This window comes from Torulaspora globosa, chromosome 4 (assembly GCF_014133895.1).
Source record: "Torulaspora globosa chromosome 4, complete sequence".
Classification (NCBI taxonomy): domain Eukaryota; kingdom Fungi; phylum Ascomycota; class Saccharomycetes; order Saccharomycetales; family Saccharomycetaceae; genus Torulaspora; species Torulaspora globosa.
In genome coordinates this window covers 141,945-166,165 of record NC_050730.1, presented here as the reverse complement: position 1 = coordinate 166,165, position 24,221 = coordinate 141,945, and the positions used below count along the sequence as shown (strand labels likewise).

General features: G+C 48.2%; 17 protein-coding genes across 17 annotated transcripts; 10 read left to right on the top strand and 7 right to left on the bottom strand.

Moving 5' to 3' along the window:
- Nucleotides 1–191: 191 nt before the first annotated feature.
- On the top strand, nt 192–902 carry ATP4 (F1F0 ATP synthase subunit 4; the record flags this gene model as incomplete). The annotated part of the gene is made up of 1 exon (XM_037283354.1): nt 192–902. The coding sequence occupies one exon, from the start codon at nt 192–194 to the stop codon at nt 900–902; it is 711 nt and encodes a 236-aa protein (XP_037139250.1).
- A 159-nt stretch (nt 903–1,061) lies between these two features.
- On the bottom strand, nt 1,062–1,331 carry AIM4 (Aim4p; the record flags this gene model as incomplete). Its single annotated transcript, XM_037283353.1, has 1 exon — nt 1,062–1,331. The coding sequence occupies one exon, from the start codon at nt 1,329–1,331 to the stop codon at nt 1,062–1,064; it is 270 nt and encodes an 89-aa protein (XP_037139249.1).
- A 131-nt stretch (nt 1,332–1,462) lies between these two features.
- On the top strand, nt 1,463–2,140 carry MED8 (RNA polymerase II mediator complex subunit MED8; the record flags this gene model as incomplete). The annotated part of the gene is made up of 1 exon (XM_037283352.1): nt 1,463–2,140. One exon carries the CDS (start codon nt 1,463–1,465, stop codon nt 2,138–2,140), a length of 678 nt encoding a protein of 225 aa, XP_037139248.1.
- Nucleotides 2,141–2,290: 150 nt separating this feature from the next.
- RIM2 (Rim2p) lies at nt 2,291–3,400 on the bottom strand (the record flags this gene model as incomplete). The annotated part of the gene is made up of 1 exon (XM_037283351.1): nt 2,291–3,400. The coding sequence occupies one exon, from the start codon at nt 3,398–3,400 to the stop codon at nt 2,291–2,293; it is 1,110 nt and encodes a 369-aa protein (XP_037139247.1).
- A 279-nt stretch (nt 3,401–3,679) lies between these two features.
- Nucleotides 3,680–4,585, top strand: MRPL22 (mitochondrial 54S ribosomal protein uL22m; the record flags this gene model as incomplete). The annotated part of the gene is made up of 1 exon (XM_037283350.1): nt 3,680–4,585. The coding sequence occupies one exon, from the start codon at nt 3,680–3,682 to the stop codon at nt 4,583–4,585; it is 906 nt and encodes a 301-aa protein (XP_037139246.1).
- Nucleotides 4,586–4,625: 40 nt separating this feature from the next.
- Nucleotides 4,626–5,219, bottom strand: SHR3 (Shr3p; the record flags this gene model as incomplete). The annotated part of the gene is made up of 1 exon (XM_037283349.1): nt 4,626–5,219. One exon carries the CDS (start codon nt 5,217–5,219, stop codon nt 4,626–4,628), a length of 594 nt encoding a protein of 197 aa, XP_037139245.1.
- A 153-nt stretch (nt 5,220–5,372) lies between these two features.
- On the bottom strand, nt 5,373–6,116 carry RPS3 (40S ribosomal protein uS3; the record flags this gene model as incomplete). Its single annotated transcript, XM_037283348.1, has 1 exon — nt 5,373–6,116. The coding sequence occupies one exon, from the start codon at nt 6,114–6,116 to the stop codon at nt 5,373–5,375; it is 744 nt and encodes a 247-aa protein (XP_037139244.1).
- A 593-nt stretch (nt 6,117–6,709) lies between these two features.
- On the top strand, nt 6,710–7,555 carry RHO5 (Rho family GTPase RHO5; the record flags this gene model as incomplete). The annotated part of the gene is made up of 1 exon (XM_037283347.1): nt 6,710–7,555. One exon carries the CDS (start codon nt 6,710–6,712, stop codon nt 7,553–7,555), a length of 846 nt encoding a protein of 281 aa, XP_037139243.1.
- Nucleotides 7,556–7,593: 38 nt separating this feature from the next.
- On the bottom strand, nt 7,594–8,859 carry PBR1 (putative oxidoreductase; the record flags this gene model as incomplete). The annotated part of the gene is made up of 1 exon (XM_037283346.1): nt 7,594–8,859. The coding sequence occupies one exon, from the start codon at nt 8,857–8,859 to the stop codon at nt 7,594–7,596; it is 1,266 nt and encodes a 421-aa protein (XP_037139242.1).
- A 660-nt stretch (nt 8,860–9,519) lies between these two features.
- IPI3 (chromatin-binding/pre-rRNA-processing protein IPI3) lies at nt 9,520–11,121 on the top strand (the record flags this gene model as incomplete). Its single annotated transcript, XM_037283345.1, has 1 exon — nt 9,520–11,121. The coding sequence occupies one exon, from the start codon at nt 9,520–9,522 to the stop codon at nt 11,119–11,121; it is 1,602 nt and encodes a 533-aa protein (XP_037139241.1).
- Nucleotides 11,122–11,277: 156 nt separating this feature from the next.
- NOP6 (Nop6p) lies at nt 11,278–11,928 on the top strand (the record flags this gene model as incomplete). Its single annotated transcript, XM_037283344.1, has 1 exon — nt 11,278–11,928. One exon carries the CDS (start codon nt 11,278–11,280, stop codon nt 11,926–11,928), a length of 651 nt encoding a protein of 216 aa, XP_037139240.1.
- A 344-nt stretch (nt 11,929–12,272) lies between these two features.
- NPR1 (serine/threonine protein kinase NPR1) lies at nt 12,273–14,558 on the top strand (the record flags this gene model as incomplete). The annotated part of the gene is made up of 1 exon (XM_037283343.1): nt 12,273–14,558. The coding sequence occupies one exon, from the start codon at nt 12,273–12,275 to the stop codon at nt 14,556–14,558; it is 2,286 nt and encodes a 761-aa protein (XP_037139239.1).
- Nucleotides 14,559–14,855: 297 nt separating this feature from the next.
- MRPL19 (mitochondrial 54S ribosomal protein uL11m) lies at nt 14,856–15,305 on the top strand (the record flags this gene model as incomplete). Its single annotated transcript, XM_037283342.1, has 1 exon — nt 14,856–15,305. One exon carries the CDS (start codon nt 14,856–14,858, stop codon nt 15,303–15,305), a length of 450 nt encoding a protein of 149 aa, XP_037139238.1.
- A 115-nt stretch (nt 15,306–15,420) lies between these two features.
- UBP10 (ubiquitin-specific protease UBP10) lies at nt 15,421–17,394 on the bottom strand (the record flags this gene model as incomplete). The annotated part of the gene is made up of 1 exon (XM_037283341.1): nt 15,421–17,394. One exon carries the CDS (start codon nt 17,392–17,394, stop codon nt 15,421–15,423), a length of 1,974 nt encoding a protein of 657 aa, XP_037139237.1.
- Nucleotides 17,395–18,097: 703 nt separating this feature from the next.
- GDH2 (glutamate dehydrogenase (NAD(+))) lies at nt 18,098–21,265 on the top strand (the record flags this gene model as incomplete). Its single annotated transcript, XM_037283340.1, has 1 exon — nt 18,098–21,265. One exon carries the CDS (start codon nt 18,098–18,100, stop codon nt 21,263–21,265), a length of 3,168 nt encoding a protein of 1,055 aa, XP_037139236.1.
- A 182-nt stretch (nt 21,266–21,447) lies between these two features.
- Nucleotides 21,448–22,785, top strand: RRI1 (COP9 signalosome catalytic subunit RRI1; the record flags this gene model as incomplete). Its single annotated transcript, XM_037283339.1, has 1 exon — nt 21,448–22,785. One exon carries the CDS (start codon nt 21,448–21,450, stop codon nt 22,783–22,785), a length of 1,338 nt encoding a protein of 445 aa, XP_037139235.1.
- Nucleotides 22,780–24,066, bottom strand: SWT21 (Swt21p; the record flags this gene model as incomplete). Its single annotated transcript, XM_037283338.1, has 1 exon — nt 22,780–24,066. The coding sequence occupies one exon, from the start codon at nt 24,064–24,066 to the stop codon at nt 22,780–22,782; it is 1,287 nt and encodes a 428-aa protein (XP_037139234.1).
- Between the last annotated feature and the right edge of the window lie 155 nt (nt 24,067–24,221).

The window sequence follows — 24,221 nt, the reverse complement described above, 5'->3', positions numbered from 1 at the left end:
AATCAGCTTCGGGAATAGCGTCAGACGCCTTTTTTCAAGTAAACCAACAAACGAAAGGAAGGAATACTAACTAACTACAACCTCTGAAGAACTCCAAGAGTATCAGCAGTTCATCGATCCATAGGTCTGCTGCTCTACCATCGAAGTTCCAAGGGGAAAATCCTATAAACCTTTATTCGGGAAAAAGAACGATGAGTTTCCGTGCTATAACTGCAAAGGCTACTGCCAGGCCAATGATGAGGGTAGCAGCTCGTCAGATTCCAATTGGTGTGCGTTGTATGTCTACTCCTGCTCCTCAGGAGCCAAAGGCAAAGGCCAATTCGATTATTGAGGCTTTGCCAGGTAACAGTGTCTTGTCGAAGACCGGTATCTTGGGTACTTCGGCAGCAGCAGCCATATACGCTATCTCTAACGAACTGTACGTGATCAACGACGAAAGCATCCTGTTGGCCACTTTCTTGGGTTTTTCCGCAATCGTGGTCAAGTTTTTGGCTCCAGGCTACAAGGAATGGGCAGATGCTAGAGTCAAGAAAGTTCACGACATCCTAAATGCTTCGAGAACCAAGCATGTCGACGCAGTTAAAGACAGAATCAACTCTGTCTCTGAGTTGCAAAACGTTCAGGACATCACCAAGGTTTTGTTCGAGGTTTCGAAGGAGACCGTCAAGTTGGAAGCCGAGGCTTTCGAGTTGAAGCAGAAGGTCGATTTGGCCAACGAGGCTAAGTCTGTTCTAGATTCGTGGGTCAGATACGAGGCTTCTGTTCGCCAATTGCAGCAGAAGCAATTGACCGAAGCCGTGCTTGCCAAGGTCAAGGCTGAATTGAGCAACCCAAAGTTCCAAGACAGGGTTTTGCAACAGTCTATCACTGAAGTTGAGCAACTGTTTGCCAAGTTGAAATAAGCGGGAGCTACGTTTTCTTTCAACTTTGCATGGCAGATAAACTGAAATGTCTTTAACGACCCGGTCTTATATGAATTAGATATTCCAAATTTCCTCCTCCCACAAATAGATGTGTTTAGATGCTTGGGTCCCGTAAGTAACCTAACTTTTCGAGCCATATTACTTGCTCGATGTCGGAGGCTTTATATTGGTCAAGCCTGCCAATTGCTGGGCAACGCTCTCATTCTTTCGAGTGAACGTTCGCTCATTATATGGAATGTTTTTGAACCCTGATGGTGCCTTCCCCTCAGCATTCCAATCAGGATCGTAGAAGATACTCTTCGGGCCTAGTTCTGCGTCTCTTTGGTTAGCCTTTTCTTGCCGCTCTCTTGGGACATGTCCTATGCCGTCGTTGCCATGATTCCTATTCTCTAAGTTGCCGTTTGGCATTCTGGCCAGCTTTGTTGGATCTTCCTATCTTTCTTACTTCAAAGCAGTGGCTACAACAGCGATGTCCACCTTATTACTTCACTCCTCTGCTAACGAAAAGATATTCAAAAGGAGGGAAAGCTGTCAAAGCAATGTCTAACGAGAATCCATTGAGTGGCCACGACCTGGCATATCAAGAAGATGTGAAACCTAGCTACGATGGCGTGCCTGGCCAGGCTTTAGATGCTGTTAGAATGCGGTCAGCTCAGTTGACGCATTCGTTGAGAAGGCTGCGAGACGAGCTATCTAGAGCTGAGCTGCCGCAATGGTTCTCGTTACAGTCGCAATTGAATGTTACTTTATCGCAACTAATGTCGTTGACCTCTACACTTCAGCATTTCCATGATGTCCTTGATTCAACTGCCGTATACCCATTGCCCAATTTCCCAACAACATCACATGAAGGACTCTTGACGACTCTATTACGGAAGAAGAACATTCCTGAGGTGGATGAATGGATCATGGGAGCGAGGGAAGCTTCTGATTTAGATTCTCCAGCGCTGGAGGTCAACGAAGTCGAGAAGTCGCTGAATGACGACAAGGAAGTTACCAAATGGGCATTACAAATCTTTGTGCAAGAGTTTGAAAGACATAACTACAAGGGCCTTCGCACAAGGGAAGAGAATGCCGAAGATGTATTAATGGAGGACACGATTCATAGTAGGAAGCCAAGGAAACCGTTCGAAGTTGAAGACATTCTTTCGTACATCTACAAAGGTAAGGAATCGTGGGAGGACAGGTCGAGCAATGAAGCAGCTGTGATCAGTTGAATGGCTTTACTGATGGCCGATCTCTATTGCAACCTATATGTACAGGAAAGGTATGTGTTATGATAAAATACAACGCAAGATAGTCTATAATGAAGGGTGAAGGGGTATCAAAGATCCAAAGGCCAATTAACAGTTCGTGAATGCGTTAGATCAGGAGAGTAACTTGATCACCAGTTCCCACGTACCAAACATGATGATACTATTAGGAACAGTTCTCATTAGATGAGGCGTCAAACCACCGTACATAGAGGCGAGACCTTCCTCCTTAGCAATCACCCTGAAAGTCTGGAGCAAGCCTGTGTATTTCAGTTTCCCGTTTTCCAGCGGTGCCTGTCTCAATCGAGTTCTCACTACTTCGTGCGGATACGTTACTATACTGGCCACAAATTTAGCGAGACCCGCGCTGCCTGATCTCTGACACCACTCCTTGATCTTCTCCGCGGTGCTCTTACGCTCCTCATTTATATGTCCAAACCTCTCTATCGATCTCTCCCGCAGCATTCGCTTCATCTGTTCATAAAGCAGCCACTGTAGTATGCTCTCCACGGACCCCAGATAGGAAGCACTTAAACCTTTGTAGAGCCCGCGAATACCTTCGTTCTGCAGTATGCTCTTCAGGCACTCCCAAGAATTTCTGTGAACCGTGGTCTTACCAGCCTTGTCCAGCTGCAGCCGTGTCTTGACCATCCATATCGGATTGGTAGCTGTCGAAGTCGCCCAGCCGGCGGTCGCGGCCGCCATGAGGTGGATCCAAGCTGCCTCTTCTCCGTTGTTGAAAGTTTTCGAGTAGATATCCTTAGTAGTACCGTATGTGAAGAAATTGATGCTCCGCGCTGGTATCACTCCGACCAAATTAGGCCCCAGACCTTTGAATAAACTTCGAAATCCTTCATTTCTATACACACTGCCCAAGATCCCCAAAGTCTCCCTAAAATGAATACCCGCCTGGCTAACAAAGTGGAAAGCCCTAGGACCGACAGAAGCGTCTCGGGCAGCAGACTTGTACACCGTCTGGTAGACATCACTCTGAAGTCTAGTTTTCACCAGATCGAAAGGACACGTAACCACGGCACCGGCCATCCCGCCGATTCCTCCCGCGACAAAATGAACCCAGGGCTTCACACTCGGATGACTCTCAGTCTTCGCCTGACCACCATTGAGCCTTGCATCTCTGTAGTTCGAGCCTTTCTCATCGCTAGCTAAAAACGGTACCGATTCCCTAGCTTCTTCCTCCCATTCCTGCAAGCTTCTTTTCGGCATTATCAACTCTCAGTCAGTCCCACCAATAACCATGAGCTCTTCTGACTCTCCATTCAAATGGTTCAATTACTATGAGAAACCTTCCGAGATGCCCATTTTTTCTAAGACTCGCACTGAAAAATTAAAGGCCAATTTCACGAACTTTGACGATCTGCTAAGAGTCTCGTCAAAAGCGACGTTGAAAAATTTCACTAAGAATTGAGCTTGCAAGTCGCTAGAAAGCGGTCAAACTTCAAGCCATTGGCGTAGAGTGTGAGGTTTTACGAGGCTGCTGGTGTCATGATTCGTTTGCAGAGGGTGCTGGGAAGCCGTGCCGTGGTTAGTGGTTATTCGTGTTGCCTTGGGAGACGATTCTTCAATGCGGGACGGGCTGCACGGAACGAACAAAATAGTTCGTTCTTTGGGGAAATGACCAGGAAGGCTGAGCTCGACAGTGACGATCCGAATAAGATGTCGAATAGGATGTCCGTGATGACCGAGACGGACGACACACAGGCTGTGCCGATTGAGTCGATAACGGTGGAAAGCGATAAGCTGCTGCAGAGGTACATCCAGCAACAGCAGCAGCCGGAGAAGCTGGCGCCATATCTGCTGTTGTCGCCTCTCAAGAGGGAGTTGTATCTGGCGAACTGCAAAATCAACGGTTTCTATAAGCCGGATACCGTTGTATCGTTGCCTGGGTCCAAGGAGAAGTACAAACTGGCACTGACACGCAGGGAAGTCGAGGCGTTGGAACCCTCTGTGTATGTCAAATCTTACAGAATCAAGTCGTCGATGAAGAAGGCGACCGTGTTGCTGAGATTGCTGAGCGGGCTGGACGTGAAGAAGGCGCTCACCCAGTGTCACTTCTCCCAGAAGAAGATCGCGCAGGATGTGGCCGAACTTTTGCAAAGAGGTATACAGGACGGCCAGAAATTGGGTCTTGATCCCGACGACCTGTACATTGCGCAGATTTGGACGGGCAGCGACGGCTGGTGGATGAAAAGAGTCGACTGGAAGGCTCGCGGGAGAGTCGGAACGATACAACATCCGTACGTGCATGTGAGATGCATCCTGAAGACGAAGAGCGTCACGAAGCGGAGGCTCGCGTACGAGGCCGAAGAGAAGGAACGGAGAAGGAAACCGTGGATACAGCTGGCTGACAAGCCCGTTAGAGGCGCTGCAGGCGGTTTCTACAAATGGTAGGGAATAAATACAAATCGTGTAAATAAAGCATCGCCAATTCTCAATCTTTCTTCTTGTCCTGCTTCTTGTTTTGCTTCTCGGTAGCGTTATGAGTCTGTGCAGCGGCTTCCTCGGCGTAGAACTTCTGCAACCTTTGCTCATGTTCCCACCTGGTATACCACAGACCTGCTTGCAACACGATAACACCCGTGAACAGTAGCAAAAGAATGATGTTGGAAGAAGCGATCACAGCCAAACCTTGGTTCTCCGTAACTTCGCCCCAGTTACGAGTAATGGAGCATTCGATTCCTGTCTTGATATTCGTAATAAAGACGCAGATCCCAAACACGTACAAACCGAGGGAACAGTACTCGAATAGCTGTAAATCAGGATTAGGCTTATAGACCCGGATAAGGCCGCCAATTAGCCCAATTGATGCGACACCGAGTAAGATGTATCTCACGGCTGGAGCAGTGTAGAAAAGAGTCTGGTAATGTTTCAAAGCGTTATCAAAGTGCTCCTGGGTGGCCTCGCTGTTGAACAGCAGGTTGTAATCGTAAGTTTGGTTGGCGAAGAAAACGCCCATGATAAACGAAGCACCAATCAGGATTAGCCCGGTACCGACAGCAGTAACGTCCTTGTAAGATAAACCCATTTTGCGATTCTCTGCCGTTCTTGGTAGTGCTTGTCGCCGTTTTCTCGACACCGCTTCTTCTTATATATGCACATATAGATAAGTACCAGTTAAAACTGAAAGATTTATTAGCACGATATCGAGATATAGATATATACGGTAAACGCTTCCAGATTAGGCAGCAGCCTCGACAGCCTCAGCCTGTTCAGGCTCCTCTTCCTGTTGTTGCACGGCAGCTGGTCTGTAGTCCTTGACGGAAGCAGCCAAGATTGGCTCCTCCTCCTTTGGCTCAACGATCTTGACAGCGTCTGGCAACGCCTTTGGACCGGTTCTGCTTCTAGCTGGGTCTCTCATGATCTTAACCTTGATACCCAACACACCCTGTCTCAACAACACGTGTCTGGTAGCGGTGTCGATGAAGTCGTTGACTGGTTGACCGGAGTGGATCAAGAAACCGTCAGCAAACTTCATGGACTTGGCTCTGGCGGCTCTCAACTTACCGGAGACGACCACTTCGCAGCCCTTGGCACCAGACTCCATAACGTATCTGACAACACCGTACGCAGCTCTTCTGATGGCCAAACCGTTCAACAACTTGAACTTCATGGATTCAGCTTGAGCAACAGCGGACAAACCACGGTCCTGCACTCTCTCAGCGTAAAGAACAATGGTACCTGGCTTGTACTTGAATCTCTTTTGGACCAACAAAGTCAACTCGTTGATTCTTCTACCGTTCTCACCTAGAACATCCTGGGTTCTGGTGGCTCTGATGATAATTTCAGTCTTGGTAGGGGTCACTCTGACTTCCACACCGGAGTAACCTTCTTCGGCCAACTCTCTGGTGAAGAATTCGTTCAATTCGGCGTAGAAAACACCGTCAGCGACTAGCTTTCTCTTCTTAGAGATCAAGGAAACCATTTTCGATTACTGGTGATGTGCTCTTCTTCTACCGACACCTCTCACACTACGCCAACTTTGTATGTCTACGTACCAATTGTATACCATCCAAGCACGATACCTCCAGCGGTAGCCCTGCGTCGTTGAAATTTTTCACTTGGACGGCGCGCGCCGTCCACGCAGTTTGAAACAGAAAATTGCATCGAGACGGGATGCACAGGTGCAGTCCTGCCACCCGTGCACCTCACAGTCACGAACAGTCCACTGAAATTTTTCATTTTCCAGCACAGGAGCCTGGGAATGCGACCAGCCAACCGAAAACCAGCTAACGCAGCATCATAGTAATGGGATCCGGCACCGGCAGGTGCCTAGCATCCGCTAGGCACTGGCGTAGCGTTGCTGCGCTCTGCTGGTCTCTTAGCTGTGTTGCCTGCGTTCCTCCAGACGCACACCGGCAGCGACAGCGTGGTGAAAACCCGGCGTAAAATGGTGGTCGCAAAGGTTAAAAGCTCGGCGACTAAAGGGTTTATATGAGTTTATAAAATGATCGATGATATCGAAATCTTTCGATTGAAGCGTCTTCGCACAATTAGATTCGCTGAGCAGCGCTTTGAATGAGATCTATCAAATGTGTTGTAGTCGGCGATGGTGCCGTTGGTAAAACGTCTTTACTGATATCATATACTACCAATACCTTCCCAAAGGACTATATCCCGACAGTTTTTGACAACTACACAACGACGATTTTACTGCCTGCCACCCAGCAGGAGGAGTCGCAGGTATACAAGCTGAACCTGTGGGATACCGCGGGACAGGAGGAGTACGATCGATTGAGACCGCTATCGTATCCGCAGACAGACATCTTTCTGGTGTGTTTTTCTGTTAGCGAGCGTAGTAGTCTGAAGAATGTGGTAGACAAGTGGTACCCAGAGATAGTGCAGAACTCGTCGCCGGTGGGCTCCGACGGGTCTGAGAGCCGGGGGAAGTATCCGATGTTCCTGGTTGGCACGAAGGCGGACCTGCGGGACGATCCAGACGAGAGAGCCAGGTTGCGGGAGCTGAATACGGATTTTGTCTCGAGTGAAGAGATCGAAGATGCGGTTAATCGGTGCGGGTTCATGGGTTACGTAGAGTGTTCGGCGGTGACGCAGGCTGGCGTCAGAGACGTCTTTGAGAAGTCGGTGGCTACGATCGTCAGAGAGCCGGAGAGACTGGCCCGCGAAAAGGCCAAGGCAGAGGCTCAGGAAGCTGCTGCCGCAGCGGCAGCAGCCTCTACTGCCGGGGAGGAGCAGCAGCAGCTCAGACATAAACAAGAGAGGCCGCAGCAGGGCCAGAAGTGGACGGGAAGTCCTGCTGTCAGAGCTGATGTTTCTGGTAAAGCGGCGAGCGATCGCCACGAAAAATCCGGGCCCAAGCTCGTTACCAAGATAAAGAAAAAATCCAAGTGTGTAATTCTATGATATTTAGTCTGTATATAACTGAAACTTCATTAGAACGCTTACTGTCTTGATGTGGTTTTCTTTCTGGCGTTACGCTTGACGGCCATCTTCTTCTCCAATTTCTCGATTTCATTGCGGGTGCTGTCATACAGCTCCCGCTGCAAGGCCTCGTCCTGGAACTCCTTGCGTACCAGCTTCACGATGGAACAGTCGGAGATGTACTTCACCTCGTCCTCTTTCAGATTGACCTCCTCAAGCTCAGGTGTCATAAGCGCATAAAGCACACTCTGCGCTCCACGGCGGCCGCTCTTTGTTAGTAGAAATAGGAATGGATAGAGGACCATGCAGTAGAGCAGCAGCAGAAGGATCACAGAGCCATTGCTCAGGACGCGACGCAGGCTGTGGGACCTCATCGTGCCCGGTTGTACCAGCGTGACACTGACGTTCCGGCCTGTCCTTTCGACGCCGTCCTTCTGCTGCTTTCGGATACCCTTGGCGATTCGCCTTTGCAGCTCAAGCATGCACAGCGACAGTTGGAGCTTGCTCGAGGCGAAAAACTTCAGCGAACTGTCGTACTTCACATTCTGCCAAAGGGGATCTTTTAACTCAACGTTACCCATCGATTGTAGCCAGCAGGTCGTTACGATGATCCTAATGTCCCTGTCTGGCGGTTGAGCCTTGAAGCTGGGCTGCAAAAGGTCCAAAAGATGGAAGACCCCCGCATAGTTTGTCGCAATCTGTAACTCAAGCCCATCCGCTGAAGATTTCCTCAGCGGTTTCGAGAGCCTGGGCACTCCCCAGGGCTCCATGTCGCCCGACATGACGATAACGCCGTCAAGCCTTCTCGGCGGAGAATTGTCGAGCCATCCAGTGGCAAACTTCCGTACTTGATATAGATTACTCAAGTCGCACTTTTCCATGTAAATCAGATCGTTCCCACTGCGCTCCCGCAGATCATGGACCCACTCGGTCGACCATTCGTCGACGTTTCTGGTCAGAATGATCAATTGCGCTCCCAACCGAGCCATCTCCAGCACCACAGATGTCCCCATGCCCTGGCTCGTCGCCCCTGTGACCAGATAAACTTTCCCATGTAGCTTACGCTCCCAAGTGTTAGTCGTCCCTCTAGACCAGTATTTCACCACCCCAGCGGTGATCACATAGGGAGCAAGAGCCTTGATCTCTGTGTAGTACGGAATCTTGTCCGTGCCCTCCATGAGGGCAGTGCCGATGACGTTGATGGGCATCCTTGCGGCTTTACAGCTATGTTGGCTGTCCAAGTCATCGCTCACAGAGGTGGTCTTTTTTGACAGCGCGTTCTTCATGTTTGGAGCCTTGCCATCTCGTAACGGCAGATGAAAAGTAAGGAAACAGAGTACCCAATTCTTGCGACTTTGAACCACGCTCTGGCTACTCAGCGCATCTTAGCTACCGCTGGAATGCCCTATCTCGCTCTTTCCAACAGTCACGCGACCCCCGTTTCCTCACTCTGGCAGCCGTCGGCTGCCCCAATGCCCCCTAGCACCTACGCTGAACACCTTGGCTTATACATTCCATTGTTCTGCCTCCTTTCAGTCTTTGTCCGGCTAGCCGCCGAAGTCCAAAGTATCTCAGCGAGCGATCACCAGCCTATAGGCTTCCACGGCCATATTAGTCGCGACAGGTGAAGTGACGATGCGGAATCAGCTCAAAAAGGACCCGCGATACCCGCCGCTAAACTTCAAGTCTTCCTCATTCGTGCCACTAGAAAGTGCCGCTTTGTCCTACCGGCGAAGCACAGCTAGGGCGGCTACTTCAGCCAGCCAATCAGTATTGGTGCTCCTCAGCGGCCCGATGGCTAGACCATCTGAGCTTCTGACGCTGTTTACTGTCTTTTAGTACTGGGAAGGGTGCGGCTTGTGTAGGAAAATTTTAAGCGATTTTTCACCTTATCTCATCGCATCTCATCGAGAAGACAGAGGCCAGAAAGAGGACCAGAGAGACCGATGGACGAGCAAGTGATCTTCACAACCGATGGCACGGGTTCGATTTCCAGTATCCACTCTTTTGAGCAGTCCAGTTTGAGGCAATGCTCCACAAGCAGCAAAAACAGTGCGGTTCGGGTGGGAGATAAGTTCCTGTTCGTTGCCCAGGCCCACAAAGCATTGATCAATGTCTACAATGTCTCAGGACCACATAAGAGAGAATCCGTCGAGCAGAGATTGCCTTTGCCGGAGGTGGTTCGTTGCCTAGAGGTAGTGGAAAACAGGAGCGGTGCCGCGGCACGGAATGACTCTGCTAATCACAAGCTGCCTGAGTTTAATCTGCCATATCTGCTGCTGGCGTCCACTGAATCCGGCAAGCTGTATGTTTGGGAGCTGAACTCGGGGATTCTGCTCTCTGTGAAACCAATGGCTCACTACCAGGCGATCACTAAGATACGTTCTATTCTGGACGGTAAATACATTGTCACCTCCGGTGCGGACGCTAGAGTGATTATATGGCAGACGACGGACCTGGTGTCGGTGGACGAGCCGAAACCTGTGTGTATTCTGCACGACCATACCTTGCCTGTTACGGATTTCCAGGTTTCGTCCACTTACGGCGAGTTTCTTTCACTTTCGGGAGCGAAGCTGTTCACTGTTTCGGAGGACGCTACCCTGAGATGCTACGATTTGAGTTCGTTGAGTAATCGCGGCAGCAGTAAGAACTCGCTACCGAACTTGGTTGCAACGTTCACATTCCCACTAGCGATCGCGGCTTTGGCCTTGGACCCAGCAGACAGGGCTTGCTATATCGGAACCGATTCAGGTTGCTTCAGCTTGCAACTATTTTACAAGTTGTCCGGCTCTAAGATCGTTAATTTGACACAGTCTAGTGATAGCAATGCTTCTGGCGCTAGGATCTACTCACTGGTAGAGGCTTCACAGGAGTCCAGCGCTATGCAGCACAGAGAAAAGCTGTATCTGGCGGGTCAGCTGGTATGCGAAAAGCTCATAGATGCTGGTGTTAGCTGCCTCAAGACTTCCATGGATGGTACACTTCTTCTAGCAGGTGACTGCCTGGGCAAAGTTTCGGTGATAGAGATCTTTTCAAAGCAAATACTGAGAGCGATGCAGCCTGTGACCAGCTCTCAGGAAACTCAGCAGCGTGTAACGAACATTTTGCTGGAGGCTCAATCTGCTACTTCCAAAAACGGTATAATTACAGAGATGAATGCAAGACAATCTTCAAAAATACCTTCACTGCAACGAGTCATACACGATAGAGCCACGCTCGGGCAATTACACGAGATCAACTTCCAAGTCGGTGAGGATGAGGAAAGTATACCCTTACCCGTTAGTGATTTTGAGTCCTACGCAGACCAACTGAGGTCGCAGCAAGCAGTGCTTTCCCGACCAAACGGTTTCAACAGTAGCATTAAAACATTTGGGTCCGACGGCCCTACCGGGAAACTTGTAATTGGCGATGAAGACGATGACAAGGAGCGTCAAATCGCGGATTTGAAGGATAATGTCGAAACACTAAAGCAGGCGTACCAAGAGTTGAGGGGACTACATGAGAAGTTATACCAAGAGCATGAAAAGCTGCTGCAGACGAGCAACTAGTACTTAGATAACATAGTATATATGTTAGTGGGAAATCTCTTTAAAAATTTCATATCTCCAAAATTTTTCCTTTGATCTCATCTCATCTCATCTCATATGAGTAGAAGGCAGACTCAACCGCTCTTAACTCCCACGGAAGGTCATTGGGATTGAGCCATGTCAGAGATCGAGAGCAAGCTTACCAAGAAGCAGCTGAAGGCCCAACAGTTCCGTAAATCGAAGGACGAGCGTGAACAGGACAAAGAACTAAAAAGGAAGCAGCCTGAACAAGATGAAGTCCAGAACCCAGACGCACCAGCTAAGAAGAAGAGAAAGACCAGAAGGGGCCGTGGTGGCAAGGGCCGTAACGGCGAAAAGAAGAACAACAGATTCATCATTTTTGTAGGAAGCTTGCCCAAGGACGTAACTGCCACAGAGCTGCAATCCCACTTCAAATCCAGTTCACCCGACCACATCAGAATAAGAGCAGACAAGGGAATCGCCTTCCTCGAGTTCGACCCAGACAAGGATAAGCACGGCATACAAAGACGGATGGATGTCGCACTCTTACAGCACAGGACCCTTCTGAAAGACAAGAGGATCAACGTCGAACTGACCGTCGGCGGCGGTGGAAACAGCACAAGTAGGCTCGAAAAGCTCAAGAGCAAGAATGTAAAGCTCGAAGATGAACGCCGGGAGAGAGTCAAGAAGATGGTCCAGGAAGGATCTCAAAAGAAGGCCGCCGCGCAAGGGACGCCCGGCTCCGCCGGTTCCAGCCAGGCAGGAGAGCAGGCAGTTCATCCCGATAGAGCTAAACTGATCCAGTAGACCCAATGGGTGGGCATCAAGTGCCAATTGAACTGTATATTATTTCATAATAGCGTGTTAGGTGATTTGAAGTATCGTTATCAATGATCTTATTAGAGCCTAAAGGCAGCTGAGTAGGCTAACAGATTCGGGGAGGCAAACACAAGGTGTAAATCAATCTGTTGTGCTCGCAAGGGTAGGCTGTTGGTTTGTTGGCGACAATTGATCTGCTAAGTGAGCTTAGAGGCGTTTAGAGACGTTCGAATTGGCTCACACGGATATCGGTAAGTATCGGGAGCCAGCAGCAGCAAGAGCATTGCAATCGAAGAAGTTATAGGGATAATTCGCATACTAGTGAGCCAAGAATGTCTTCTTTGACTAAACTTTTGCAGGAGAAACGAAAAAATGAGCGTGGCGATGGCAAGAGTAAAGATAACCGTCCTCCGGCTATTAGTATACCACTAGAGGGCGGGCTTGATCGTAATGCTACAGCCCACAATTCTACAACTAGTATCACTACGGTAACTCAGATTGACTCTGATGGGTCTCCAACACTTGGCTCATCGTTTGGAGGCCATGGTCATTTTCCCTCGAGCTTTTTGAATGTGAACTCTGCTCACACGGCCACTATGTATGGTTCGAGCGTGCAAGGAAGAGAGCGAAGCGGGTCGATGTATATCGACACCACTGTCGTATCAGGTACTTCCTATAGCTCATCGTATGGTAACGCTGCAAGATCAATGCGAATGGCAACCCCTAGCAGCTCTCACCAGGGAGGCACCAAACATGTCGCATCTTTGTCCTCAAGCATCCCGTATGCGGTGCCCAACTCCAATAAGAATAGTGGCCTGGGTTCAGGCAGTAATAACTCGTCGTTTGGCTCATCGTGGACTGAAAACTTTGGTAATTCGATGCCCAGCAATATCTCAGCCATTGACAGCAACGTCATCTCATCTCCGAAAGTGGACTCTGTGGAACCGCGATTTGTTATCTCCAAGCAGAAATTCCAGAAATCTTCGATGGATAACGCAGCACAGGCAAGTTCTCTTTCAAGGAATAACTCCCTATCATCTCAATTTGGCAGCTTGTTCTTTTCCAAAGGCGCAAAGGACACTCAGACCAGCACAAATGCTACCTTTACTCCGTCAGCAAATGTGAAGACGGCATCCTCCTCATCTATTGCGGCTGCCACCGCGATTCCCAAGCCTGGTAGGGCAAGGCAGAGCAGCATATATAGCTCTTCGAGACAACCTTCAAGTTCGTTCACTGATAGCTATCTGGATTCTGCTTCAGTGTGTCATGAGACTCAACCCAGTCAAAGCGCTCCAAGGTCTCGCCATGCCTCTGTTGCTAACTTGAAAAGCTTCTTCAAAAAAGGCTCAAGCACCAACATTGCTGGATCCGTGGGTACCTATGGGTCGCCTGGTGCTCCTCCGATGGCTGTTCCCTACTCTTCTCGAGGTTCTGCCAATTCAGCGTTTGCCCCCAGCTCCTATGGTAGCAATAATGGGGACACTATCTATTCGCACACTAATGACACAAGCCTACCGTTTGCTAAAAGATTCATGAGAACAGGAGAGGATTTGGGTGCTGGTGCAGGTGGGGCAGTCAAACTTGTAAGGAGGATCGCGGATAACAAGGTCTTCGCCGTGAAGGAGTTCAGAGCTAAGTTTGATTCTGAAACTAAACGTGATTATGTCAAGAAGATAACATCTGAGTATTGTATTGGGTCTACTCTACGTCACCAGAACATCATCGAAACCATTGAAATCGTTTATGATAACAATAGAATCTTGCAAGTTATGGAATACTGCGAGTATGATCTCTTCGCCATCGTGATGAGTAATAAAATGTCCTACGAAGAGACCTGCTGCTGTTTCAAACAAATCCTAAGTGGTGTTGAATATCTACATGGGCTGGGATTAGCACACAGAGATTTGAAATTAGACAACTGTGTCATTAACGAAAAGGGAATCGTGAAGTTGATCGACTTCGGGGCAGCTGTGGTCTTCTCGTATCCATTCTCCAAGACTTTAGTCGAGGCTAGCGGTATTGTTGGAAGCGATCCTTATCTAGCTCCCGAGGTCTGCATATTCTCGAAATACGATCCCCGTCCAGTCGACATATGGTCAGTGGCCATTATCTTCGCGTGTATGATACTCAAGAAGTTTCCGTGGAAAATACCTAAGCTCAGAGATAACTCTTTCAAATTGTTCTGTTCTGGCCGTGATTGTGATTCGCTAAGCGCATTAGTGACACGAACTCCTGACCCGCCATCCTATGATCACTCGGAAACCTCTTCAACCGGCAATAACAGCCCGGAGAAGAAGCAAACTAACAATCCAGCAGATCCTAGTAATCCAAACATTGGTCCGCAGAGGTTGTATCACTCCTTACCTGAAGAATGTCAACATATCATCTCGCGTATGGTCGACTTGGCGCCTGCTTGCAGAGCAAGCATCGAAGAAGTGATGGAAGATCCTTGGGTTTCTGGGATCGATGCTTGTCATATGGAGGAATCAGGATTGGCCTTCAAAGTTGTGAGTGGGACCGACCACACTCACACAAAAGTTGACCAAAGTGAAGCACACATTGCTGGTCTGGAGAGGAAGAAGAAAAAGCAAGGCAAGCTGGCTCCCAGCAGCTCTTAGCGCCTTTTGTGGGCTTGAGTTTCGAGAGCACTGGCCTCTATGGCCAGCAACTGCAGCAAGAAAACTGTACTATTATCTCCAGCGTCTTACAATTTACCATCCACTCAAGGGAGCCTACATGAAGTCCTGAAAGGTGCTTTCCCGATTGTTTTATCATTCATGTCATTATAGAGTACACACTTGTCTAAATAGAGAGCGGCGGGTAACGAGCATCGCTTAAAGTGAAAAGAGCTTCAAGAACTACTAGCAAGCTAGAGTAATCGTTTGACTGAGCTTGCTAGGTGGTTCAGATTCGTTATGTCGCAAGCAGCCAAGAATTTGCTAGTCAAGTTAATAGTAGGCGCGGGCCAGGCTGCGCCTTCTCCGCCAGTAGGTCCTGCCCTGGGATCGAAAGGTATCAAAGCTATGGATTTCTGCAAAGAGTTCAATGCAAGAACAGCAAGTTATCAGCCAGGTACACCGATACCAGTACTCATTACCATTAAGCCTGATCGTTCCTTTACGTTTGAAATGAAGTCACCACCAACAGGATATTTACTGCTCAAAGCCCTGGGTCTGGAAAAAGGCCATGGTCAACCTAATGTGAATACAAAGGAAGGTACTATTGGAGAACTTTCGTTGAAGCATGTTTATGAGATCGCCAAGATAAAGAAGACCGACAGTAGACATGCAATGTTGGAAATGGAAGGAATTGTCAAATCGACCGTTGGTGTAGCCAAAAGTATGGGTATCAAAATCGTTCCATGAGGACAAGGAGGATTCTTGTATATACGTTGAGTACTAGCGCAGTCAAAGGCTGGTTGCTTGAGTTCAAAATGTTTGTTTAGTATACATATGCTTGCGAATAGAAATGCTAATGAGATCAGTATCTATTGAATCTTCTCTTTTTGTTCTTTCTCCACTTCTTACTACGATTATTCAATATGGGAGAGGATGAGGGTGTGTTGCTGTTGGAAGATGAGCCGGTTGTCTGTAATGAAATATCGAGGTCATTCAGATTCAATCTGTGATTGCTCTTGACTTCTTTTGGTGTCAGTCTAGTGTACAGTAAATAATATGCATTAGGCTCCTTCAGCACATCTCTTTCCGTTATTTTATTCAGATATTCGTCATCGTATATTGCCCACGAACCATCTGGCTGTCTGCAGTGAACAATATAATGACCAGAGGACAATGAGCGACCTTCGTGAACAACTACCGTGGTTAACTGGTACTTAGCGGGGACGACGTGATTCTTTTCATCCGGCTCACAGTACTCTGTCAAATCCAAGAACATTGGATACGAAACAGCTTGCTTAATCTTAGAAGACGAAGTGCCATTGAACCTGAACTTTTTCAGATGTATCAGCAGAGTTTCTGGTGCTCTCATTATCGAATTGTGCTTCGTGGCGTTGGTAGTCCTGTGACATTTCTCGCACACGTAACCTTTCTGCTCTTTGTCTACTCTGATAAGTTCGGGCGTGAAGAAATCCTTGATTGCTTTCTCGATCGAGAATCTTCTTGATCCAGAAGCTGTCCCCAGTTCCTTTCCATTGCTCTCATTTTTCCCGGACTGATCTTTTGCAGCTTCATTTCCTGCCGAATCTGTTTGTGAAGCCGGTTTTTTCTTTCCCTTCAAGTGCAACGAGAGATCGTAAAATGGTTGCTCTGTCTTGGACACTCCGCCACAGGACTTGCAAGTGACTACTTGTTTCAACAGGCCTCCGAAAATATCGTAGATGATCGATTCTGTCAATTTATGACCGCGAGGTACAGAATCCTCCTGCAACCTCGACATCAAAGACATAAAATACTCGTGGGAGTCCTCCTGCTGCCATTCGCTCATCATACAATTGATATCGTGAAGTCGTCCGATCAGTTTCTTCGGATTCACGTGGTATGGCATCTGCTTCTTCTTGTTCTTATCCTGTGGTAGCCACATCTTTCTGCTGGTTTCCGCCAACACATACGACACAGAGTCCCTCGAGATGGTAGAATCATACTTGCCACGTAAGATATCGAACAGGTAGTGCTGGACCGCTGGAATGTGAACCATCGCCTGCACTGCAGCGTTGGTGTAGCACGTGACCCCGTGATTCAGAAGACCGCGAGGTCTCAGCAAGGCAAGCTGAGGACCCCAGTTCTTGACGATGCGGCCAGAGCCGCTCGATCCCGTGTCATGCGGATTCTCGTTCACTTGGTAGAAGTTCCCGATGTCGCCAATCGTCGTCGGAGGCGTGATCGACCTCTGCGACGCTGGGAGTTTGTGTCTCAACTCCTCGCCGTCATCGTCTTCGGCCTCCGCCGCCGCACTCGCCTCCAGCGCCTCCTCTTGCAGTTGCGCCCTCTCCGAGTCCGAGACCCTGGACACGTCGTCCTGCGAGTCGCTCAGGGACCCGCTCGACTGCGCGAGGTCGCTGCCAAACGCCTCGTCGGAGCTCATCGAAGCTCCCAGGTCCTCGCCACTGGCCTCCCCTTCGCCCTCCACATACTCCTTGGCCTCGTGGAACTCCTCCTCGTCCACTCCGCTCCCGCTGCTGCCACCTTCCGCGTTCACATCGACGTCGCTCAACGACTCGTCGCCCGCCCGCGAATACATGCTCACCGCCTCAGCCATAGACCGTGGCATCTGTGGCCGGCGCTCGCGCCGGCCACCGCCAGCCACCGCACTCTCCGCAGCTTCCTCGTCCTGCTTCTGCCTGCCCTCGCCAAGCTCCTGCCGCTTCCCGATCACCACGTACGGCCCGTCTTGCAACTCTACCCGGTCCTGATCCGCCATCACACGGCCCTTCTTGAACTGCAGCGGGTTCGACAGGATCCTATCGACCAACGGCTTGATGGTCTCCTGCGTAGTCATATCCAGCAGCTCCCGATCGCTCGCTCAATACTCTGCTTCCTCTGTCTGCCCTCTGACACACCTCAGATGAGCTCTGCAGAAAACCAAACTTCTCACCGCCTTGCTCGAAAAACCGAAAATTTTCATCTTCACGCCCTCGTACCAAACGACATCTCTCAAAATCGCGATAAGCGGCTAAAAGAACAACAAACAGCGAGATTAGCAACTAAACACCACTTCTGGCGGCGGTTCGCGGCATGGCAGAGAGAGATACGGCGCGTCTGCGATAGCAAGCAGGTGTTATCGTATGCCAGCTGAAGCAGGTGTTGCAGAGTGGGTTCCAGAACGCGGAGTTCTGTTTCCGCTGTCGACGTTTTGTTTATCGTACCCAGCGGAGGAGATCCCGAGTGTGTTTGTGCGTGTTTGCGTGTTTCGACATGTTGGATGACTGATGGACGCTGTCAAGGCCGTTCTGGGAGGGTAGCTTTGCCAGTTGGGAGGAGAAATGCCTTGTTTGTGTTGGGCCAAGAGCGTTTTCTCGCGGGACCGAGGGCGAGATGCGGCTCTTTTGGCGTGCGAGGAAACAGGAGGGAGAGACAACTGTGACAGGGAACAGGTAAGAGACCGGGATATATAAAAGGAGGAGACGCGGTTTGGTTTGGCTGAAGCAAGCGGCTCCCGGGTATTCGGAAAGAGAGTTAAGTGAAGTGCGGAGTTGGGAGAAATGCTGTCGGGAGCGCAAAAGACCCCGGACATCGCGTCGCTGTCGATATCGTCGATGTCTGACTACCATGTTTTTGATTTCCCCGGAATGGACCTGCAGAAGGAGCAGGTGGTGGACCTGCTGGACCAGCAGGGGTTCATACCGGACGACCTGATTGAGCAGGAGGTCACGTGGTTTTACGAAGCTTTGGGGATTGATGATCTGTTCTTTGCAAAGCAAACGCCTGAGATGATTGCTAGCATTATCAACTCGTTGTATGCGTCGAAACTGGACTCGTTTGCGAGGTCCAAGTTCGGCAGTGGACCCGGCGGGGGCGGGATCGATGATGTGGTCGAGGCGTCCGTTAGGTTCAAGATCAAGAACAAGGTGATCAGCGATGATTGTGCATTATTCATGGAGAGCCATGGGAGCATCTCGTCGGATGAAAGTCCGCCGTACGAGCTGGATACTCTGGTTGACGATCTCTATCTCGATAACAAGGAGAGAAAAAGCTGTCGGTTGGTGTCGTTTTGGACACCGGAGAGTGGTTTGAAATTGACGTTTGTGTACGACAGCGTGTTCCCACCGAACGCGGCGTGCGATCAATCCGCGCTTTTGCAGGGTGATATCGACTCGATAAGTGATCAGACCATGTCTCAAATTATCTCTCCAGAGAACAAGAAATTGTACGGTCTGTTGATCAACTTGGTTAACGAAAGAGAAGGCCCCGTTATCAAGACCACTCACTCCGTGAGGAACAAGGACGAGATTAGGTTACTTGTCGCGTTCAAGAGATTTACGACTAAGCGGTATTACTCTGCGATCAATGCGCTTTTCCGTTACTATAAGCTAAAACCATCGAAATTTTATCTGGAGTCGTTCAACGCCAATGGCGTGGTCATTTTTTCCATCTATTTGAATAAGTCAAAACAGCTGGATGACATTTTACCCAACGCGCTGGAGTTATCGATCAGGCAGGTGGAGAGGGAGGCCTCGTTGTTGTATGCGATCCCAGATAACTCTTTCAAAGATGTGTACCAAATGCGTCAATTTTCACCACAGGAGGCGATTTATTCGCATGTCTCCGCCATATTCATCAACCATTTTATCAATAGGTTGGGTTCCGATTACCAGGTTTTGGTCGATCAATTGAACCTACAGGAATCGAACACTTTACTTTTGGAAATTGTCGGCAATTTGAAGAGAAAATTGAGAAATGAAACTTTTACTCAGTCGATGATCGTTGATACATTGCATAAATATCCAATGATCGTATCGAAATTGTATAAGAATTTCGCGGAAGTTCACTATCATCACGATGCCTCCGAAGCTATGGAAAAGACCTTGTCGTATCAGAGACTCGCAAAGTTGGAACCATTTCAAAACGAGCAGGAGTTTGAATCGTACCTGAACAAGATTATACCAAATGATTCACCAGATTTAGTCATCTTAAAGACTTTGAATCTTTTCAACAAATCTATCTTGAAAACCAACTTTTTCGTCACCAGAAAAGTGGCCATCTCTTTCCGGTTGGATCCAAAATTGATAATGCCTCAGACGGAGTATCCTGAGACTCCATACGGTATCTTTTTTGTTGTTGGTAATACCTTCAAGGGGTTCCACATAAGATTCAGGGACGTGGCGCGCGGTGGTATTCGAATTGTTTGTTCAAGAACGCAGGACGTTTATGACAGGAACTCAAAGGCCGTCATTGATGAAAACTATCAATTGGCTTCAACTCAGCAAAGGAAGAATAAGGATATTCCTGAGGGAGGCTCCAAAGGTGTCATCCTGTTGAATCCCAGCCTCATTGCACCTGAGCAAACATTTGTTGCTTTTAAGCAGTACGTTGATGCAATCATCGATATTTTAATCAAGGATCCCCTGAAGGAAAAATACGTCGATTTGTTGGGTGGAGAAGAAATCTTGTTCTTCGGTCCCGACGAAGGGACAGCCGGTTTCGTCGACTGGGCAACAGAGCACGCCCGCATGAGAGGTTGCCCATGGTGGAAATCTTTCCTAACCGGTAAATCACCTCAACTAGGTGGTATACCACACGACGAGTACGGTATGACCTCTCTGGGGGTTCGCGCCTATGTTTTGAAACTTTACGAAACCTTGAACCTGCAGGATACAACAATTTACAAATTCCAGACTGGTGGGCCCGATGGTGATCTAGGTTCTAATGAGATCCTGTTGTCAACCAAAAATGAGTGTTACGTCGGAATTTTAGATGGATCAGGTGTCCTGTGTGATCCGCAAGGTTTGAACAAGCAAGAGCTGATCAAACTAGCGCATAAAAGAAAAATGATCAATCACTATGACAAGTTGAAATTGAGTAAAATGGGGTTCTTTGTTTCTGTTGACGATATTGACAAGATGCTGCCCAATGGCACTATAGTTTCTAATGGTACCACTTTCAGAAATACATTCCACACTCAAATCTTCAAGTTCGTTGATCGTGTTGATCTATTTGTTCCTTGCGGAGGTAGACCAAATTCAATCAACTTGAATAATTTGCATTACTTCACCGATGAGAAAACAAACAAGTGTAAGATTCCATACATTGTGGAAGGGGCTAACTTGTTCATTGCTCAACCGGCAAAGATCGCGCTGGAAAATCACGGTTGTATCTTGATCAAGGACGCTTCGGCTAACAAGGGCGGTGTCACCTCTTCTTCAATGGAGGTTCTTGCCTCGTTAGCTTTAAATGATGATGACTTCGTCAATATCTTCATCGGTCATGACAAGCATGAGAAGACCAAATTGTATACGGATTATGTGGTTGAAGTGCAGAAGCGGATCCATGATAATGCCGCTTCTGAATTTAACCAATTATGGCAACTCAAGAAATCTACGGGCACTCCTATTTCTGAGCTGTCGAATATTTTGTCTCAAACAATCAACAAGGTTAACGATGATCTCATCCATTCTGCAGAACTATGGGAGAACGACTTAAAGCTGAGAAACTACCTTCTATTGAACAAGATCATTCCGAAGCTGCTAATCGACGTGGCGGGACCCGAAGCTATCTTGAGGAACATTCCTGTGACGTACTTGAAGGCTCTGTTGTCAAGCTATCTATCAAGCTCATTCGTTTATCGATTTGGTATTGACGTCAATATCGGTAGCTTTCTTGAATTCATTGGTGAATTGAAGAGAGAGGCATCTCAGCAAGTAGTTACTTAAATATAAGCCAGTGAGTATTTTATGATCTAGATCTGTCCGTGCTTTTGATTTTGATGTTTGGTAGCGAATCTTGACTTTTCCGAGTAAATCGAATAACTTTATTATAATTGATATAGGTGCCACTATGGAAAACACTGCTATATACGTGAATATGGAATTTATGGTATTGAACGGCTACCAAGATGTTGCTTAGCAAGACCACCGTGGCTTCATTGGATAACTATGACCAAAGTGATAGTTACGAGCCTAGGCCTATTCGTTCAGCTCATTCAAGGGATCAAAATAAGGACCAATTCTTAAATCATCAATCATGCCATGAGGAGACTCCAACACAGCATAGCCTGTTGAATAGATCCCTGAACAATCCATTGCAAACATCTTCACGTGGGAACGAGTCCTGGAAGATCAATCCAAGGTATTTTAGCTCGGTTCAGATTTCGAGGTTGGCCTGTTTGAAGATTCTCGCTCATGCGGTGAGGGGAGGAGCAATTGAGATAATGGGGACCCTTATTGGAGCCACTATTGGTAATCAATTCATTGTCTTTGACTGTTTTGAATTACCTGTAGAAGGAACAGAGACGAGAGTAAATGCCCAGAGTGAGTCTTACGAATACATGGTTCAATATATGAGTGAGATGGTATCGGCCCCGCACACAGTTGTAGGATGGTACCATTCACATCCCGGTTACGACTGTTGGCTAAGCAATATTGATATGCATACTCAAGATTTGAATCAGAAATATCAAGACCCCTACTTGGGAATCGTGGTAGATCCGGTTAAGAGTTTGAAGGAAAACAGATTAGCTATCGGCGCCTTCCGTACTATGCCCAGCGAAAGTGCTCATGATGGCGAAGACTCATTGCAATTTTATGAGCTGAAATTGTTCCCCTTCCAATCAGAGCTGGATGACGTTTTCGATCCTTTAAAAATAAGCTTTAACCTAAGTTGTCCCGCTTCTATGGACGACTCGGTCAATATGGGGAAACTGGTTGACATTATGCGGCAGTGGAATTCATTCTATCAGACACAGCATGAGACACCAGCCAATAGAAGAGACCAACTGACCCTGTCGAACCTTATAAAGAAATTCAAGGAAGAAGAACAAGACATTGAACAGAATTCTCAACGGCTTAGTATGTATAGCAGGCGGACTCATTCAAATTCACTTGTTAGCGTGTCTACCTCTGGTGAACCAGACAGTGACGTCGATATGAATGAACGGCATCCAGAGGACGCGGAGAGCCTCAACAGTAGTTCCCACACAATGACGGAATCTTTGACACCGCTTAGGCGCCAAAACCTCTCTTTAGGTTCGGCTCTCAGGCGACCTTGGCCTCATACATTGGAGATGAGCTTTAGACGACATAATGAAAACCCGGTTGGCATGGTCAATGGACCGGATGCCTTGCAACGTAATGCACTGTTGCTCGATTATGATAGTCAAAAGAAGGAAATACTTCGTGCCAAAATAAAGGAGTACAGGAGACTACGATATTACCGGGATGCTTTCACTTTATAGACATGCAAGGCTGATGCCAGATTGAGCGTCCTGCGCCTGTTCAGAAAACTTATCAGGCGAGTATGACATCATGAAAAGACCTGCTTCAGCAGGACTTTCTTGAATCAGATTAAACCGTGAGGGACCATATGGCATGTCACGGTCCCAACCGACGAGATCACCAGAGAATCGCTGCACATTAGAATGCCCGCTACAGGTTCTATCAATGCCTCCGAATTCGACAAAATCACTTGACCAGTTAACGACATATCCACGATCTGTTCCCATGGTGAGGCCTGTGGTTGCGCTAAGATTACCTTTGAATTTTTGAGTTCGCATTTTAAATGGAAGCTCAAGTTCGTTTATCTTCTGATGAGTTTGGCGCACATCTAAGACATCTATGATATTGCTATTGCGTTTTATGCCATAAAGAAAGCGTCCATTGGCACTCTTGAGGACTTGAATGAAACCATTTCCGGAATCTGAACGGTAAAGAAGTTGTGTATTATTTCTGCGCTGGTCAATCGCATGAAGCTCACCTTTATAGGTACCGAAATACCTTGTGGTATTGTCCAAGCACGACTGACTCGCTTGCAGATCGAAGCAAGACACAATATGTCTTTGGAAAGAAGATCCACATTGTCTTTTGGACGGCTGAGCAGTCCACACCGGGTCGCACCGATTGATGTCGTACACCGACACTCGGTTTCTGTCGAATCCCGCAAGGAAGTTGTTCCCACAGTCGAAATCGATGGCGTGCGCAACCTGGAAACGCCCGTTGACGGGATTTGTCACATCAAAGCTGCGCATGGATCCGAAAGAACTCGCCTCCAGTGACAATGGATATAGCTGCAACGGGACACCTCTTTGCGAGAGCAGTATGATATTGAAACGTTCTGAACCATTGAAAAGAGAATATCTAGGGTGGGCGCGGCTGGCGACTATCGACTGATTTTTGAAAACCCTGGTGAAAGGAATTAGATCCCTCTTTTCCTCGTTCGTCCCGCATTCCGGCACCAAATACTGTCGGATTCCATAGTCGTCATGAACCGTGACGACAGACGTCCCATCTTGAGCCCAATAGATGTCCTGGCAAATGACGGGCTTTTCAAGGCTTTTGGACTTGTCATCAAGATAAACCGACTGACCAAGTTTAGGAAAGGAGTATGAATGGTTGCCATCCTGATTGACCATCTTCGACCAATTCTCATCTTCTCTGCGCCAAGAGTCTCTGACGCTCCAGCCATGAAAGGTATCTACAGTGTCCGCGATGACCCTCAATTTCCACTCGGCACAAGACATCACTGGCGGGCATTTTCCATGGAAACCTGTGGCTGAACCAATTGACTCGAGGCCTAGAAATACCAATCCAGACTGCTACTTCTACTCGTTTTACTGCTTGCTGGCCAGCGATGGCTTCAAGGCATCTATGTCTTATCACCTTGAACGCCTAAGAG